We start from the raw sequence: 18,425 nt of genomic DNA, 5'->3' as shown, positions 1-18,425 counted from the left end.
AATAACATTGCTTGAATAGAAAGGTGACTGTGGTTTTACTAACAGCTGACGCACTATAAATACAACAGACTAATAACTAATATTTCCCCATAGACAAATAGAAAAGAACTAAGCAAGGTTACTACACTGTCTATTTCCTAAAAGTGTTTCTATAAACCTGGTAATTCAGTGTGATCAGATTTCAGGCCATATCACAGAATTTAACAATAAAATACAATGCCAAAGGGAAGGATGACATTTAAGGGAAAAGGATCAACCAATCAAAAAACATCTCTAAGGGTAGTCATACATATACATTTCTTGTAGAGAAATCTAGGTTTTTTCCAGTCAAGCTATTAAGGAATCTACCTTTCCTGATAGTGTATACTGACAACAGGCAACCACGGATGACAGAATACTCCAACAATAACTGATCTGATTGGAGGAAATCAATATCCCATCAAGAATGTTCCACTCAGCTCCTTGAATGAAATTTGATTGAACCATCAACTTCTGTTGAGCTGGGTGGTGAAGACAGAGCCAACTACAGCACAAATCAGTAACAATTCCAGCCATGTATGGTAGACTATACTAGAGTACACTGTATTCTAGTTGGTGTTCATGGGATGATGAATTTTGCTTTTTTCTAGTTCATACCAGGAAGATCATTCATCAGATACAATAAATATTCAAGAAGTGTCCATTGTGACTGCAGTATAAGAGGGCACAACAGTTCACACAGCAAATAAAATTTTATTGCTAAACTGACTCTGCAAAAACACACTCAAATATACTGAAATCTATTACTTCAGTTGCAAAAAAATTGATTAACGTATGGCCAATGCTAACTCGACTGACTAATGTCACTTGGGAAAACCATCCAAGCCCACATTTTTATGTACCATTGCACCTATCATTGTATAATTGCACCTACCTGTCATTGCTTGCAGCTAAATGGGAGCAAAGTTGTGGATTTTATCCTGTTATAAGTGTAGGGCACAGCTAAAATTAGATTATGCAAATCAGCTCCTGAAAGAAGATTGTGAAAGATGAATACAGAAAGATAGACCCGGTTTCCAGGGTAGCAATTTAGACTTTTCCTGGCACATTTGGCCATGCTAAATGTAAAATGAACATGTATTACCAGTATATAATAGGTAGTCTAAGGGGTTCATTCAGTCTAGTGTTACATAGTTACAAATTTGGGTTGAGAAAGACTCAAATCTGTCTAGTTCAACCAATAAACCTGTATTACATTTTGCTCTGTCCCAGCCCCATTGTGCAATGTTATGTTGAAATTAAATAGTAAATGACAAGAAAGCATGCAATCAATGACTTTTTTGACTATGTATATAGATTTAATTCCATGTAGTTTTATCTATAATACATAGAGTAGTAAAAAAAATCCATGCAAGTAGCTGCACTACATCAGTGGATTTACACCATGTTTTATGATCCAGAAACACAGCAATGTTAGAGCCTCAATCTTCCCTGCAGTAGCTTGGTCAAAGACACACCCCCAGCCTACTGATTGGTCAGTGATGGAGCAGTGGCATGCTAATGAGTCATCACTTTGCTCCTTCCTCCTGTTAGCATATTCTTATCAGCACATGTGCACTACAGCAGTACTACTGTAGAGCAGTGTTTCTCAACCTTTTTTCAGTCAAGGCACCCTTTAAAATTAAAGACATTCCCGAGGCACCCTTTAAAATTATGAACAGTCTTAAGGCACCCCATTCTAAAATGTGAAAGAATATTCTAATAGTTTTATATAACACAGCCCTATCCACACATGAAAGACTCCCAACATTAGAGAGGATTCATTCTTCCAAAGCAAATACACTTTTGCACACTGGTACTGACTAGTATTCCAGGGTTTCTCTTCTCCCTCAGTTTTTCTCCATCACTGAGCTAATGTGACCCCAGCACTGACAAAGAGGGGCAGGGGAAGGTCAAACTAGGATGCTGTGCAGGCAATCGACATCCTCCTTATCAACTGATGATGTCATTAAATGAAGAAATGCAGCGCTGCATTTCTTCATTACATTTACTTTGTTACATGTGGGAACACATTAAATGCTAGCTGCACATTTTTTTTAGGATATTTTATTGCGCTGAAGGTTTTCTATACACATTGATGATGTCATTGGTTGTCAGGACTCCGGCAGCTAGAAGGTTGTAATGGTGCACAATGAAAACCTGTGGCTTTGTGTAACTAAAAGGTGAGCTTGTTCCACCCGCTGGCTTTTATACAATTTTTGGGTAATTTGTAGACATTCTGCCAAGGCACCCCTGAGGAAACCTCAAGGCACCCCAGGGTGCATGGGCACCCTGGTTGAGAAAGGATGCTGTAGAGGGATTTAAGCTGCCCTTATACATTTTTTTTTTGTTCACAGGTCAAATTTAACAGATTCCTTAATCCACACTAAACATCATGGATGGACAAATACCCCCCTGCTTTCCAGTGGCTGTCAGAATACCAAAACAGTGCCTACATCTGATTTCAAATAGGTGCTGAAAATGTTCCTAATGGCCTTTTTGGCCAGGTAGTGACAACAAGGTCACCCACAGAACAAATTTCGTCTGACTCCACATGAATGACCTAAAATTCAAGCCATGTATGTTAGTCTTGCAACACTAGTTGCATCTAACACACACAATCTTAAAGTGCAACTTTAGTTAAAAAATTAAGTCCTGCTAGACCTTTTCAGGCTGGCCCCTTTTGCAGGTATAGCTATGTAAATAAAAATAATAAGTGCCTATACTGTGTAAAATCCAGTAAAACACTGACTCACCCTGCACTGTACATGCTCAATAGCTCTTTATTTTTAGGCAGTGTGCTGAGTTTGTAGAGGCCGATCTGCTGACAGCCTACAGATTTACTGCTGCTCAGGACTCTGGGCTTCAGCAAAATGGCAACCTCCAGCAAGAAGAAACAGGAGCAATGCTGGAAGCAAATTACAACACACACTAATTTTGGTAGCATAATTATTCATGTGGAATGTACCGTATGTTCCTCGTTAAAGAACATTATTTTTTATCAGGTTGTTATGGGTAAAATTCTGCTTTAAATAAGGTAGATGTGCATTAATTTGTAATTTGTTTGCTTATTTGCCTGAAATTCCACATTTAAGGAAGCCTTTCCAGCTATTAACGCGTAGGCTGCCATTGATAAATCTCATTCTGTAACTGCTGGTTGACTGGCAACTTTTACTTCTAAGGAAACCTGTGATGACAGATATGTGAGAGCTGCCACTGCTGACTTTACGGTACAAACTCCAGGGCTATCATCATGATCTTACCTTTGATACTTAAAGTGATATTAAAGGCTTTAAAAAAAAATAGCAAACATATTATACTTACCTGCTCTGTGCAAGGGTTTTGCACAGGGCAGCCTTGATCCTTCTTTTCTCAGGTCCCCTGTTGGTGCTCTGGGCCCCATCCCCACTGCCGAGTGCTCCCTGAGCAAGCTCATGTATGCTATTATTTTTATTATTATACGGTATTTATAAAGCAGTAGATATATAAAAAGTGCAGCGCTAGTGAGCAATAATGAATAATAATAAAAAATAAAAAATATAAATTAATAATGAAAAGTCACTGATATAAGTATTGGGTAGTCCTGTGGATAAGCATGAATAGTTGAGGTGACTCTGTTATCCGTATAGAGGTGATAATGAAATGCGCACTCACCGGACGCGCATATTAAATGCGACGTCACGGCGTGGTGTGGCTCCTCCTGACGCGTATCGTGCTCAAGCACGTCTTCAGAGGGGGGTCGTTTGGCGACCCAATACTTATATCAGTGACTTTTCATTATTAATTTATATTTTTTATTTTTTATTATTATTCATTATTGCTCACTAGCGCTGCACTTTTTATATATCTACTGTCTATTTCATAGGTCTTTGGTACCTATTTTGTGCATAGCAGCTTGTTGTTTCTTACTAAGGCGCTCTTTACCATTTTATGTACAGTATTTATAAAGCGCCAATAGTTCACTCAGCGCTGTACATTACAAAGGGGGACAGAACATGTGACAGAACAATACCAATACAATGCAAAACATGAGGGGATCGAGGGCCCTGCTCTTTCGAGCTTACAATCTAGGAGGGAGGGGATGGTGGCACAGGAGGAGATAGCTGTGGGGGATAGAGTGGTAGGAAGAGTGAAGGAGGTCGGCAAGTTAGCAGGGGGTGGGGTAGGCTTCCCTGAAGAGACGGGTTTTCAGGGTGCGCCTAAAGGAGAGGAGAGTTGGTGATAATCTGATGGGTTGGGGCAGGGAGCTCCAGAGGATGGGTGACACCCTGGAGAAGTCCTGGAGGCGGGCATGGGAGGAGGAGACCAGGGAACTAGAGAGAAGGAGGTCTTGTGAGGAGTGGAGTGTGCGTGTTGGGCGGTACTTGGATATTAGGTCAGTGATGTAGTTCGGGGCAGTATGGTGGACAGCTTTGTACGTCAGTGTTAGGATTTTGAATTTGATCCGTTGTGCAATCGGAAGCCAGTGGAGGGATTGGCAGAGGGGGGTGGCGGAAACGGAGCGGTTGGAAAGGTGAATGAGTCTGGCAGCCGTATTCAGGATCGACTGAAGCGGGGATAGCCTGTGGTGAGGCAGGCCAGTGAGGAGGGAGTTGCAGTAATCAAGTCATGATATGATGAGGGAGTGGATGAGCTGTTTAGTGGTTTCTGGGGTTAGGAACGTGCGGATTTTGGCGATGTTGCGGAGGTGGAGTCTGCACGAGTTTGATAAAGATTGGACTTGGGGCTGGAAGGATAGGTTGGAGTCCAGAATGACACCAAGTACTCTGGCCTGCAGGGCGGGTTTGATATTGGCGTTGTTGGATGTGATGGAGAAGTCAATGGGGGGTGGGGTTCGGGCTGGGGGGAAGACAAGAAACTCGGTTTTGGAGAGATTCAGTTTAAGGAAGTGGAGCGACATCCAGTCTGATATGTCGCTCAGTAGGTGTGTGATTCGGGCAGAGACTGAGGGGGTGAGGTGGGGGTTGAGAGATAGATTTGTGTGTCGTCGGCATAGAGGTGGTAGTTGAAGCCGTGAGAGTGTATGAGTTGGCCAAGGGAGGAGGTGTAGATGGAGAAGAGAAGGGGCCCTAGGACAGAGCCTTGAGGGACCCCAACAGAGAGGGGGAGTGAGGGGGAGGTGGTAGCATTATAGGTAACGCTGAAGGAGCATTGTGACAGGTAGGATGAGAGCCAGGAGAGAGCAGAATCTCTGAAGTATGCTAGCTTCTGAACCCGCTCTGTGTGTCCATGAGACTCACAGAACAGGGCTCAGCCTCCCCTCCCCCCTCATTGGCTGTGATTTATTTTATTTCAGATACTTATATAGCGCTGCCAATTTACACAGCGCTTTACATATATATTGTACATTCACATCAGTCCCTAACACTCAAGGGGTGTACACTCTAAGGCCCCTAACTTACATTCATACATACTAGGGCCAATTTAGATCCAGTTAACCTACCAGCATGTCTTTGGAGGGTCGGAGGAAACTGGAGTACCCAGAGGAAACCCACGCAGGCACAGGGAGAACATGAAAACTCTAAGCAGGTAGTGCTGTGGTCAGTGGTGTGTTTAGGTTTTGTGCTGCCCTATGCAACACAAAAATTGGCATGCCCCCCTGCCTCGCAGAAAGAGCCTGACATTGACCAAGAACACCCCTGCCCTCCACCCGAGCCTTCCACTACCACTGCCCCCCATACACCAGCCACCATCCCCCATGGCGAGAGAGAAAAACACACTCACCTTCACAGCTCTGGAGATCCCCAGGAACGAGAGTCGGGCTGTGCATACTCCGTCATGAAACCCACAGCATCTCTCAAAACCCACCAGGTCCCCATGCCGCTTGTGTCCCTTCTTCCAAGGGGCAGTGCTGCCCCCCCCCCAACCCGAAAAATGCTGCCCTAGGCAAATGCCTTGTTTGTCTTGTGGTAAATACACCCCTGGCTGTGGTTATAATTCAAACCAACTATCCGAGTACTGCCAGGCAGAAGTGCTAATCATTTAGCCACTGTGCTGCGATGATTGCCAATGGCTCCCTCTGCTGTGCCTGAGCCAATGAGGAGGCAGACTGCCGGGACAGCAACCGCTCTCGTACTCATCTCTGGATCGGGATCAAGCTCAGACAAGTAAAGGGGGGGGGGGGCTGCATACTGAAGGTTTTTTACCTTCATGCATAGAATACATCAGGATAAAAAAAAAAACCTTCAGGCTTTACAACCACTAAGGATTCACTGATTTTTCTGAATTTATATATGAAGATTTCAGCCCAATCTGCAGATAACTCAAATCATGATTACTAGATTTCTGAAATTTGTAATTATCTGTGGGTCAGGCAAATCTTCATGGAGATATCAAGGTCAATCAAATACTAATGAAAACAACAATTGTTTTGATTCAGTCATCAGTAGTAACTGTTGTGAAGCAAGCATGCAGCTAGAGCATGTGAAAAGTGAGAATTCCTATCCTGCATACTTGTTTCGGGTCAGTGACTGAGTAACGATCACCCTCTTCCCCCAGGGGACTGGACCTTTAAAAAAAGTCAGCAGTGGCATCGCCTACATTACTGTCCTCAGATATTCTCAGAATATGCTTTCAATGTACTGCATTGCAATGTAATGCATTCAGATGTTGTAAAGGCAGCCATGGAAACCCATAGAGAACACACAGGAATAAGCAAGAAGGCACGTGAACATATATAACCACTTGCCCTGTGGTAGATTTTACTGCTTTCATGATCAGGCCATTATTTGCTTTACGGCACTGCACTAATTTAACTGACAGTTGCATGGTCATGCACGGTCATGCAGCAATGTACACAGATTAAATTTAGTTAATTTTTTTCACACAAATAGAGTTTACTTTTGGTGGTATTTGATCGCCACTGGGTTTTTTATTTTTTGCACTATAAACAAAAAAAAAAAAAAAAAAAATGTTGAGAAAAAAAACATTTTTTTTTACTTTTTGCTATAAAACATACCCAATTAAAAAAAAATATTCATAAATTTAGGCCAAAATGTATTCAGCTATATCTATTTGGTAGAAAAAAACTCAATAAGTGTATATTAATTGGTTTGTATGAAAATTATAGTGTCTATAAATGATGGTATATATACTGGATTTTTCATTTTTTTTTTAAATACTAGTAATGGCGGCGATCAGTGACTTATAGCGGGACTGTGATAGTGCAGTGGGCAATCTGACACTGGCTAACTGACACTGACATCACCAATGACACTAATACAGTGATTAGTGCTAATAAAATGGGGCAGCACAGTGGCTAAATGGTTAGCACTTCCACCTGGCAGCACCAGGGTCATTGGTTCAAATCCCAGCCATGGCAACACCCGCCTGGAGCCTGCATGCTCTCCCTGTGCCCGTGTGGGCCTCCTCCCACACTCCAAAGACATGCTGGTAGGCTAATTGGATCCTGTCTAAATTGGCCCTAGTATGTCTATGTATGAATGTGAGTTAGGGACCTTAGATTGTACACCCCTTGAGGGTTAGGGACTGATGTGAATGTACAATATATATGTGTAAAGCGCTGCGTAAATTGACAGCGCTAAATAAGTACCTGAAGTAAATAAAATGCATGTTTTATTTATATATTCACTATGGAGGCTTCAGGTGTTCGCCTTTCATGCTAGTCGCTCTTTGGTTTTTATCCAGCGCTCGTATTTTTTCTGTTTTTTAAATAAAATGCACTGTCACTGTACTAATGATACTGGGTAGGAAGGGGTTAACATCTGGGGCAATCAAAGGGTTAACTGTGTGCCTAACGTGTTCTTGTTGTGTACTGTGTGCTGTTTTACTAAGGGATGGTGCCGGTTTCTATTCCTTGCTATGCAGGGAGACAAAAATCGGCACATCCCCGCTCTCAGTAGAGACAGTGTTGTTTACATACACAGATCTCTCTCCTGTCACTCGCTCTGCCAATTGCCGGGACTCTTTGGGGGCCAGTGACAGCGCAGCTAAGTGGTCTGGCACCCCCTACCTGGGGGAGCAGAATTACATGTGCATATATATATATATATATATACACAGTATTATTATTATACAGGATTTATATAGCGCCAACAGTTTGCACAGCACTTTACAAAATGAAAGTAGACATTACAGTTACAATACAATTTAGTACAAGAGGAAACAGAGGGAACAGTGTATATATATATATATATATATATATATATATATATATATGATTCCACACTGTAGCAGTAAAACTAAAAACTAAAGTGCACGGTCGGCAAGTGGTTAAAAGCGACATCAAAATTGCTAAATATTCCTTCATGAAAACCACTAAGAGAGAACTTTCTAATTTCTGTTGCACATTTCTACCAGCGATATCAGTTTTAGCATTGCTAGGATAATCAGGTAGTGTAATTATGGATAACAAGCTTTTGCAAGTATGTAACATTTATCTCGGAGATTTTCCTGTATGCTGGCATATCTCTGCCAAATCCCATGGATCATCTGCTTTGCAGCATAGAAAGGGTAACAATCCTTTCACTGTGCATGTGTTAAGTAAAAAAAAAAGTCCTTAAAATTTGAAGGAAATATGATGGCAGCTGGAGGCGGTCAATAAAGTATATAAATGTGATATCTGTTGTGTTTTAGATGGAACAAAAACAAGAGCATACCTTCAGAAAACTGTCAGCCTTTTGATATATCATGCATACCGAGAAAGACTTAACCTAATCCCTGCCCTCTTTGTCCTGTATTTGATTAGTGTTGCCTTCAGTTGTAAGAAAGCCCACAGCTGCCTTCTACCCAGGAGGTAGTCTGCAGGACTCCATTCTAGTCTGTTTCTTTTTACTGCTCACAATTTCACTTTCCTACAACTACAATTGATTAATAATAACACAGAGGCCAGCTTATGCAAAGGATCATGGTAGCTGTAGTTTGGTAGCAAGGAAAGAACCAAACGATTAGCTCTAGATGCTGTTAAACTTTGAAAGGTCTTTCATTGGTGATATATTCAATGCCCAGGTATAAGTCATGTAGAATGTAAGGCACAATATGCATTAGACCAGTGTTTATCAACCACTGGTATGTCAACCACTAGTAATAAACAGAGTAGTTATTTTATTACTGGTACTTATATAGCACCAACAATTTATATATATTTTGTACATTAACATCAGTCCCTGTCCTCAAGGAGCTTACAATCTGAGGTCCCTAATAAACATTCATACATATACATATTAGGCCCAAATTAGGCAGGAGCCAATTAACCACTTGTCAACCACGCTATAATCAAATGACAGCTACAGCGTGGTTGTCCAGTACTGGAAGGGTGTCATATGACGTCCTCCCACATGCCCGGCACTCTCCGTGATCACTGTGTCCTACAGACACAGCTGATCACATGATGAGGTAAAAGGCCAATCACAGTGGCCTTTTACCACATGATCGGCTGCGTCCAATGACATAGCAGATCGCAATGTAAATACAGTTGCTGGCTATCGGCAGCACTTTCCTCCTGCTGTCACTGCATGAGGAAAGTACTGCCGATAGCCGTCAAATGACACAGAGAACATCTGCACTGATCATCAGGGCACTGATGATCAGTGTCCTGATGATCAGTGCCCAGCAGTGCACCCACCAGTGCCTCCCACCAGTGCCCATCAGTGCTTCCCAGCAGTTGCGATCATCAGTGCTCAGCAGTGCCGCCAGTCAACGCCACCCATCAGTGCCGCCTATCAGTGTCCATCAGTGATGCCTATCAGTATCCATCATTGCTGCATAACAGTGCAGCATCATCAGTGCTTCCTCATCAATGCCCACCAGTGCCACCTCATCAGTGCAGCCTATTAGTGCTGTCTATCAATGCAGCCTCATCAACGCACATCAGTGAAGGAGAAAAATTATCTGTTTGCAAAATGTTATAACACAGACAAAGAAAAACTTTTTTTTCAAATTTTTTGCTCTTTTTTTGTTTATAGTGCAAAAAATAAAAACCCCATTCAAGGTGCGACAGCACTGAAAGCTGAAAATTGGCCTGGGCACGAAGGGGGTAAAAGTGCCCGGTAGGCAAGTGGTTAAACTACCAGCATGTCTTTGGAGTGTGGGAGGAAACCCATGCAGGCAGAGAGAGAACATGCAAACTCCAGGCAGGTAGTGCTGTGGTTGGGCGTCAAACCTACAATCCTTGTACTGCCATGCAGAAGTTCTAACCACTTCACCACTGTGCTGCCCAGTTGCATTCATTCATAATCACCATAATATTCAAACTTTCCTGAATTACTCTTATATTGCAAGGTATTAGATTTGAAATAACAAGAGCTCGCCTGTTTCTGTCCCATCTGTTTCTGCCTCTGGTGCCTGGGGAAAAACTGTGCTGCTCTTTAATTTTTTTCCTCCTTCCACTCCATGGTGTGCCACAGTATGAAGGCCATTTTTGCAGACAAATGTCCTTCATACTGACAATCTTGCTCCCTGGGCTTCAAAAGCTATCAGTCTCTGCTGCTGTGTCCTGTGTGGTGCATACAACATCCATAGAGTCAGTTTCATCTGAATGAGAAAAAGTTACATCATAGCCCATCCTCTACGAATCCTAGGAACTACAGGTAACAGCGTACTGTAAGTTGTTGTCTTTCTCTCTATGGGTTAAAGCAGTGCTGTTTCTAAGGTCTAAGACACACTTTGTGCAGTTACCTGTGTTTTACTGCACGATGCCGATCAGCACAAGAACACACAGGAGACAACTGTTTCTGTGTGTCCTATTCACACTGCAACACAGACCAGGACTGCGGTGCTGCAATAAAATGCAGACATGCAGCATTTTATCGAAGTGCACTGTACAGGATCAGCCTATTGCGCTACTGTACAGTGATATGAATGGATTGTCACTTTTGTGTTCTTCAAATAAAGTTTCAACAAAAAAAGGGAGATGTGTGATGTGCTGAATCGTGCACCACACTACTCCCTCCCACAGTCTGGATTGCCTCTCTGGTAGCTGTCTGTTCAGTGTGAATTCGGCCTTAGTGAGTACAATTGACTTTGCATGTTTCTCATTGCATTCATTGACAATGTATGCTGCATTATCAACATATACAGACGCAGTAGGGAATATGGAAGGGAAGCTCATACTACTACTGTGATCTCCACCAGCTTCTGGGTCCTCTGCCGAGTGGCTGCAATGTGAACACAGGAGGTTGACCACTTGGCACAGGTACCATTTAGAGAATACTTGTTCTAATTCTCTGATTGGAACAGACAGAAAGTGGGACACCACACCACATCGCTTCTGCACCTTGTCCAGTTGGTGAATGCTTTGCATTTTTTGAGAAAATGCGAAGTGATCTATGAATGGTGCTTGTGCCGAGCAGGTGACTACCTGTGTTCAGAATGCAGCAGGACAGCCACTTGACACGGGGCCCGGATCTAGTTGAGATCACTGTAGTAGTGTTGCCAACTACAGTGATTTCCAGCTTCTAGGGGGATCCTGCAGGTTTGGTGTATGCATAGTTACATTGGTCCAAGCTGGAACAATTTACAAATATCCATACCTGGAATTCTTCTTCTTGGTGGACCATGGTGGTGAACAAATCTTATTGGGTATCAGAAAGTTTTAGTTAAATGTCTGTTGTTCTCCAAACTTTCCCCAAATCAGATCCCATCACATGTTCTCATAGAATCTAGGGAATAACCTAGGGATATACTGTAAATACCAACATTCCAAGTTTTATATGAATACATGGATGTGGCTTACCTAGTTGTGCTTCACAGGAAATGGTTACTCAAACCCAATATTTCACAGCCTTTGAAAGAACATGCTGTAATGTGTTGTATGCCCTGTTGGCAAAAAAAAGAAAAGCTTTTTCATAAGATGACTTTTTCTCTTTTCTGTTTTTTTTTCCTTTGGGGGGTGGAATAGCTGGAAAACATCCGGACGGTGGTTTATACAGCAAAGGCCATTCGTATCCTGGATACCCAAGCTACATCATGATGCCAAATATGAATAATGACCCATACATGTCAAATGGATCTTTGTCTCCACCCATTCCTAGAACAGTAAGTGCACTGTGTCTTACTGCAGTTGGTTTCTTCTCAGATTCAGTCCAGGTCACATTTCTGTGTAACATTTATGAGCTTTCAAATTCTGCTTGGCAGCACAAAGCACAAAATGGTTTCTTTCTGTGTGAACTGTACCGTTATTGTCTCTGCTGGTTTCTGAAGAACTGGAATACCCTCTCACACTGATTGTTGTTATACTTGCCAGCTTTTCTAAAATAACAAATACAGTCATATTTCATTTGTATTTTTATTTTTTATTTATTTCCTTGCAAAAATCAGGTTAGGTGGAATGCACCTATGTTTTAATGCTGAACGCCAGGTAAACAGATATACACATGTGCATAACATATATGAATGTTGCTGTAACTGCCAATGGATTTGTAATTCTACAAAGGCAGATTGGTGGTCCAGATTTATAGACAGCAGAACTTGACAAGGTTGTCCCACTTCTCAGCATGTTCACCGCCAGCACATCTGCATGTGGCAAACTCTTATTAGGCCCATTCCTGTTCTCACCCAATCTGAAGTTTACCATGCAGAAAATTATAGAAGACTGATATCTAGGCAAATCCAAGTAGTTAAAGTGCTAATAAACCCATGAGAAAAATATAAGGGCTGCCACTGCTGACCTATCTCCCTGGAGACATTAGTTATGTGACTGTCATACTGACCCCATGGCTTCAATTGTTACAGGCAGAACAGATATTGTAACTTAAAGTGTTACTAAACCCACAACAGTAAAATCAGTCTGTATATTCAGTAAAGCATGCTTGTTATACTCACCGTGAAACCTAAGGGGTTAGTCCTCCACATTGTGTAAAAAGGATGTTTTATCCTGTCTTCTCGGATCCTCCCCTTCTACTGTCCCTAATCCATCTGCTGATAAAACAGAGCTCAAGAGGTCACTCTGCACATGCTCTGTTTGGTGTGTATGGCTAGAGAGTTTTCGTTTTTTCTTTGGGAGGGTACATGTGATCAGCACACAGGGTCAAGCAGCGTTGTCCACACAGACTGTCAAAGGCCCTGCAGCCTCATAGGACAGTCATAGGAGAATAAAAACTCCTCCTACAAGCTTTAATCAGGACTCAGCTGGACACAGATAGAAGTCACAAGACTGCTATTTACTGCTGATGAGAAAAGGTATTTAGCAGTTTTTATTTACTAAAATAATTGCACTTCCATGTTCTGTGTACTGTGGAAGACCAGATATAGTGAATGCAGGGTCCTGGGTTTAGTAGCACTTTAAATTAGTTGAATATTAAATACATTTAATTATTTATTAAGAATATTTCACTGCATTAATTTAAAAAATCTGTTTAACGTTCAGTTTTAAGATTGGTTTATTTGTGCAAAAAAAAACCCCACACATTTGAAATTGATTTGTTGCACTGTTTTATACTCAAACTGCTTCTATTTATCGGTAGAAATAGAAACAAAACAGTCAGTTATCCTGTAGTCATAATTCTTCCAGATATTATCTCATCTTTGCTACAGAGACGTACCTTGCTGTTAGAAAACCCTAGTAACAAACCATGTCTTGTTTGTATAATTTTATGAATAGGAATGATCAGCGGGTGCTGCAAATTAATTTAGTATGTTTCTTCATAACTGATTGCTTCAAAGACCAAAATCCATAACCTTAATGGTCCCTTTACACTTCAATTTCTGTGCATTACGGTACACATTTCAAAATGTGATATACCATGCACTGACATGTGTTGCTCCAAGGCTACCCATTTATTTAGAAGGCCTAAGGCCTCATACACTCTACTGCTCATAAATGTAAGTTCAAGAGCTTTTGACGTTATTTTGTGAAAACCCCTGAACTCAACTCATTAAAAGCCTATGGGATAGGTTTACTAAAACTGCTGCACTCACAAACTGTTGCAGCTGTGCATGGTAGCCAGTCAACTTCTAACTTCAGCTTGTTCAATTAAGCTTTGGCGATAAAACCTGAAAGCTGATTGGTTTCTATGCAGAGTTGCCCGATTTTGGCACTCTCCAGATTTAGTAAATAAACCCCATATGTGTCCATGCACACATAGACGTTTATCAGAGTTTAACAGCAGTGGAGTATAGAGCCAGTTAAATGTCCCTCTCCTGAATGCAGAATAATCACATTCAGCAGAGGAACGTTTTGGCCCAAAAAATGCTAAATGCAGCAAAAACGTGTGTAAACACGCCTAATTGCATCAAAGCAGAAGAACGTCACCAGCATACCGTAGATCTCCAATCGTGTGTAAATGCAACTAAGCGCTAACCACATTTAGCGCTTTGGTGTTTATTCATTTCAATGGCAAGTACTCTGATGAATGAAATTAATACATTTTCAAGTGCTAAACGTGAGTAAACGCAGTGCCGCCTTTAAACGTATCTTTGATGCATTTAGTGTTTTTATGCTGTCAGTAGAAAAATGTTCCAGTGCACATGGAGTCTTAAAGTGGTTCTAAAGTCATAACATTTTTTACCTTACATTGTATGAATTAAGGTAGAAAACGCCCCACCATCTCCCCCCTTCCTGGGCTTGTCTAATTGCTCCAACATTGTCCCCGGCAACATCAAGTCTCCTTCACTTCATTTCCATTGGTTCTTGCTGCTGTCAGTCAAACTCCTGTGAGCAGGGATTGGGCTTACTGGCACTGTGTGTGAGCCCAATTGGGAGTATGTCCTCACAGTTGCTTCCATAGCAAGCAGCTTGCTAAGGGGGCACTTATAAGAAATAGGAGCGACAGCGCTGGTGGGGGACTCTCTGTGCAATTCCTTTGGATAAGGCAGGTAAGTATAACATCTTTTTTATTTTGTCAGTGTCTTGTGGTGCTGCTCCAAGATGGATAGTAAGATAAGAATCATCTTGCTGGCACAGAGAGGAGCAGGTGTCTCAGAGCAATTTCAAGTATAACTGATAGAAGAAGGTGGACGCCACTCAACCAACCCTAGGAGTCAGACGCATTGATGGCTTGGACTCAACCACCGCTCTGGTCACGCCTGCTGATGCATTTCACCCCACCCACTGGGGCATGGTCACAGAGCTCTGATCAAGCCCCAGTGGGCATCTCAAAATGCGTCAAAGGCCAGAGCGGTGGCTGAAGCCAAGCCATCCATGCATCAGACTCCTGGGGTTGGTTGAGTGGTGTCCATTTTTTATTTTAAAGAAAAAAAGTTTTATTTTTAGTATCGCTTTAAAGGGTACCTAAACTCAAAAAGGAAAATGTATATTTTAAAGGCCTGCCATGAAAAATGTGCATTTACCCATTTGCTTGAGTTGGGAGAGACATATTTATGTATACATCACCCTGGAGGCATTACCTGAATTCTCCCTCATTAAGGAGAAATGTCCCACTCCCTCCTAGGTGCAACTAAATGCTTTCCACCTAATAATTTTTCCAGTATGTTAAAGAAAAGTATATGTACTAGTGTATGGAGTCCCATGTTGTCTACCTTGCAGATGAACGTTCTCGCTGTGCCATGCTGCTTCTACACTCCCATCTCGAGACTGTCCTTCAGGAGGACTGCCTACTATTCACATGCGTGCACAGACATATCATGGGTCTCAGCCAGGCCCCAAATACTTAAAAAGAGGCCTACAGCACATTGGTATGCACAGGAATCCCATGCATGTGCAGACATGTTGCAGGGTTCTTTTAGATATTTGGGCCCTGGCAAAGACCAGCAGCATGTCTGCACATGTGAAGGATCTCATAGAGCTAGTGCTTCTCACTTAAACACCACCTCCTTAGAGGTGGACATCCCAGGAGGCCATGGAGGTGATCCCTATGTCATCCTCGTCTAGACGAGTCATCAGGAAGTGGTGGCACCACTAAAACAAAAAAGAAGGTATTTACGTGTTCAAAAATATACTAGCTTAAATGCCATTGTGTAAGAGGGAAGGGTTAATAAGCAGATGAGAGAAAGTCATCCAGTGGGTGAAGGCCCACTCTAATGCCTGTAAATTGTGGCAAATAAATGCATGCCATCCACATAAGCAATCCCTGCTAAGGCATTACATTTTAGAGGGGACCTCAGAACTTCTTAACAGCTGGAGTGGCGGGATCTATGCAGCTGCAGTAGCAATTTCATATACATAGTATGGTTTACGTGTAACTAATAAAGGGCCAGACAAAAGAAGACAAACTGTGTTAAATGACATAGGTAGTATGTGACAGGAGGTGTGTCATTTAACACTAACAAATAAGGTGACTATTTGAACACCCCTGCAAGCTGACACTTCAGCAAATTGTTTACCAAACAGCAAAAGTGTCACATCACCTAAGTGGCGGGTTTAAATGCTAGAGCTTTTGGTGTCTGCAGGAATTCAAAGGGAGAGCCTTTGTTCTCAGATGTTTTTCATTCCTTTAAATGTTGCAGCTGTTTGATGGAAAGTGAGCAGTCCACGTGTTGCTGGCAAAGTCAGAGTCTAACAGGGTCTGTGCTGCTTGAAACAGCATGCAACCCAGGCAAGTTTAATCTGAGCACAAATGGGCAGAAACAATGGAAGATTCAAAATCTGCTCTTCTGACTAGAACCAACACAACCGCAAGTCGAAAGGGAAGCTATAATGGGTTTGGGGTATTTATACTTGATTTTTATTTTATTATCTATACATTTTAAACTATTTTTTTTACTAGTTATATCAAATCTTTACTTTACAAAGAGGCATTAATATGCAGGTGTCACAAAACTTGGGTTTTCCAAAAAAGAAAGTAGAGCAGAAGTTTTTTTTTCAGACTGTCTCTCTAGAAACAAAAAAATATGAGGGACAAATAGATCTCATGGATAAGGAGGACACATACAGGATCTAATTGATCCTCTATGTGTACTCCTTGAATAGAGCAGACAGGAAAGTAAAAGGGAGTCATGTGAGAAACATAGAAGATCTCATTTATAAGGAGGACACATACAGGATCTAATTGATCCTCTATGTGTACTCCTTGAATAGAGCAGACAGGAAAGTAAAAGGGAGTCATATGAGAAACATAGAAGATCTCATTTATAAGGAGGACACATACAGGATCTAATTGATCCTCTATGTGTACTCCTTGAATAGAGCAGACAGGAAAGTAAAAGGGAGTCATGTGAGAAACATAGAAGATCTCATTTATAAGGAGGACACATACAGGATCTAATTGATCCTCTATGTGTACTCCTTGAATAGAGCAGACAGGAAAGTAAAAGGGAGTCATATGAGAAACATAGAAGATCTCATTTATAAGGAGGACACATACAGGATCTAATTGATCCTCTATGTGTACTCCTTGAATAGAGCAGACAGGAAAGTAAAAGGGAGTCATGTGAGAAACATAGAAGATCTCATTTATAAGGAGGACATATACAGGATCTAATTGATCCTCTATGTGTACTCCTTGAATAGAGCAGACAGGAAGGTAAAAGGGAGTCATGTGAGACACATAGAAGATCTAATTGATAAGGAGGACACATACAGGATCTAATTGATCCTCTATGTGTACTCCTTGAATAGAGCAGACAGGAAAGTAAAAGGGAGTCATGTGAGACACATAGAAGATCTAATTGATAAGGAGGACACATACAGGATCTAATTGATCCTCTATGTGTACTCCTTGAATAGAGCAGACAGGAAAGTAAAATTGAGTCATGTGAGAAACACAGAAGATCTCATTTATAAGGAGGACACATACAGGATCTAATTGATCCTCTATGTGTACTCCTGGAATAGAGCAGACAGGAAAGTAAACGGAGAGTCATGTGAGACCCCTGAAGTCAGTCTGCTGTGCTTAGAAATTTGCAGTTAAGCTACTGAGCTTTGTAATCAACTGGGTTTTTTTTTTCGGAATTACATTAGCCTGATAAACATGTGAGGAGAAACCTGGCACTCTTGATGCTGACTGGAGATTTTAAAATATGAAACAATAATTTGCAATATTTATTGTTTATCTGTCAACACGAAAACTGAATATTTTTAACATTTTATATAAGCCCTGAACATAACAAGCAATACAAACACATAGAAAAACACTTGACCTTTTAACAATAAGTCTCCTTGCATCCAGGGTCACCTAGAAGCAGTGTGCACCTCCCAATGTTTTAGGGTGCCCAGGAGGGACAGGTGTGGTGTCCTTCCCCTGCAGGCAGCTTGTCAATGTCTGTGGCAAACTGTGGCTGAATGGTGCTGAATGTTCTACCAAGTGGTACTACTGGTGTTTAGGGTCCTGTGCGTTCAGGGACAAAGGTCTGTAACTCAGCTCATCCAGATGACCCCATGTGCAGAGGACCTATAGTGTATAAAAAGTCATTTTTTTTCAGAATGGAAAAATGGTTTGACTTAGAAAATGGAAGTGGTTATACTGTTACCAAATAATTTTTTGCTGTGCCTGTCCTCTGGGGAGATCTCCCATAACTTCCCACCCTGGAAACAAAGCAAGAAATGTGAGGAG

General features: G+C 41.6%; 1 protein-coding gene across 3 annotated transcripts in view; it reads left to right on the top strand.

The window, feature by feature from the left end:
* Positions 1-18,425, top strand: part of LEF1 (lymphoid enhancer binding factor 1) — a 178,471-nt gene that overhangs the window by 26,177 nt on the left and 133,869 nt on the right. For all 3 annotated transcript variants that reach the window (XM_089668491.1, XM_089668492.1, XM_089668493.1), the window contains exon 3: positions 11,876-12,012. In XM_089668491.1, coding sequence (XP_089524617.1) covers positions 11,876-12,012 — 137 coding nt within the window. The remainder of the gene's footprint in view (positions 1-11,875; positions 12,013-18,425) is intronic.

Source organism: Staurois parvus, unplaced genomic scaffold (genome assembly GCF_062004578.1).
Source record: "Staurois parvus isolate SC_StPar_1 unplaced genomic scaffold, SC_StPar_1.0 ptg000058l, whole genome shotgun sequence".
Taxonomy (NCBI): Eukaryota; Metazoa; Chordata; class Amphibia; order Anura; family Ranidae; genus Staurois; species Staurois parvus.
Note: the sequence above shows the minus strand (reverse complement) of the source record. Positions and strands in the feature narration are given on the sequence as shown.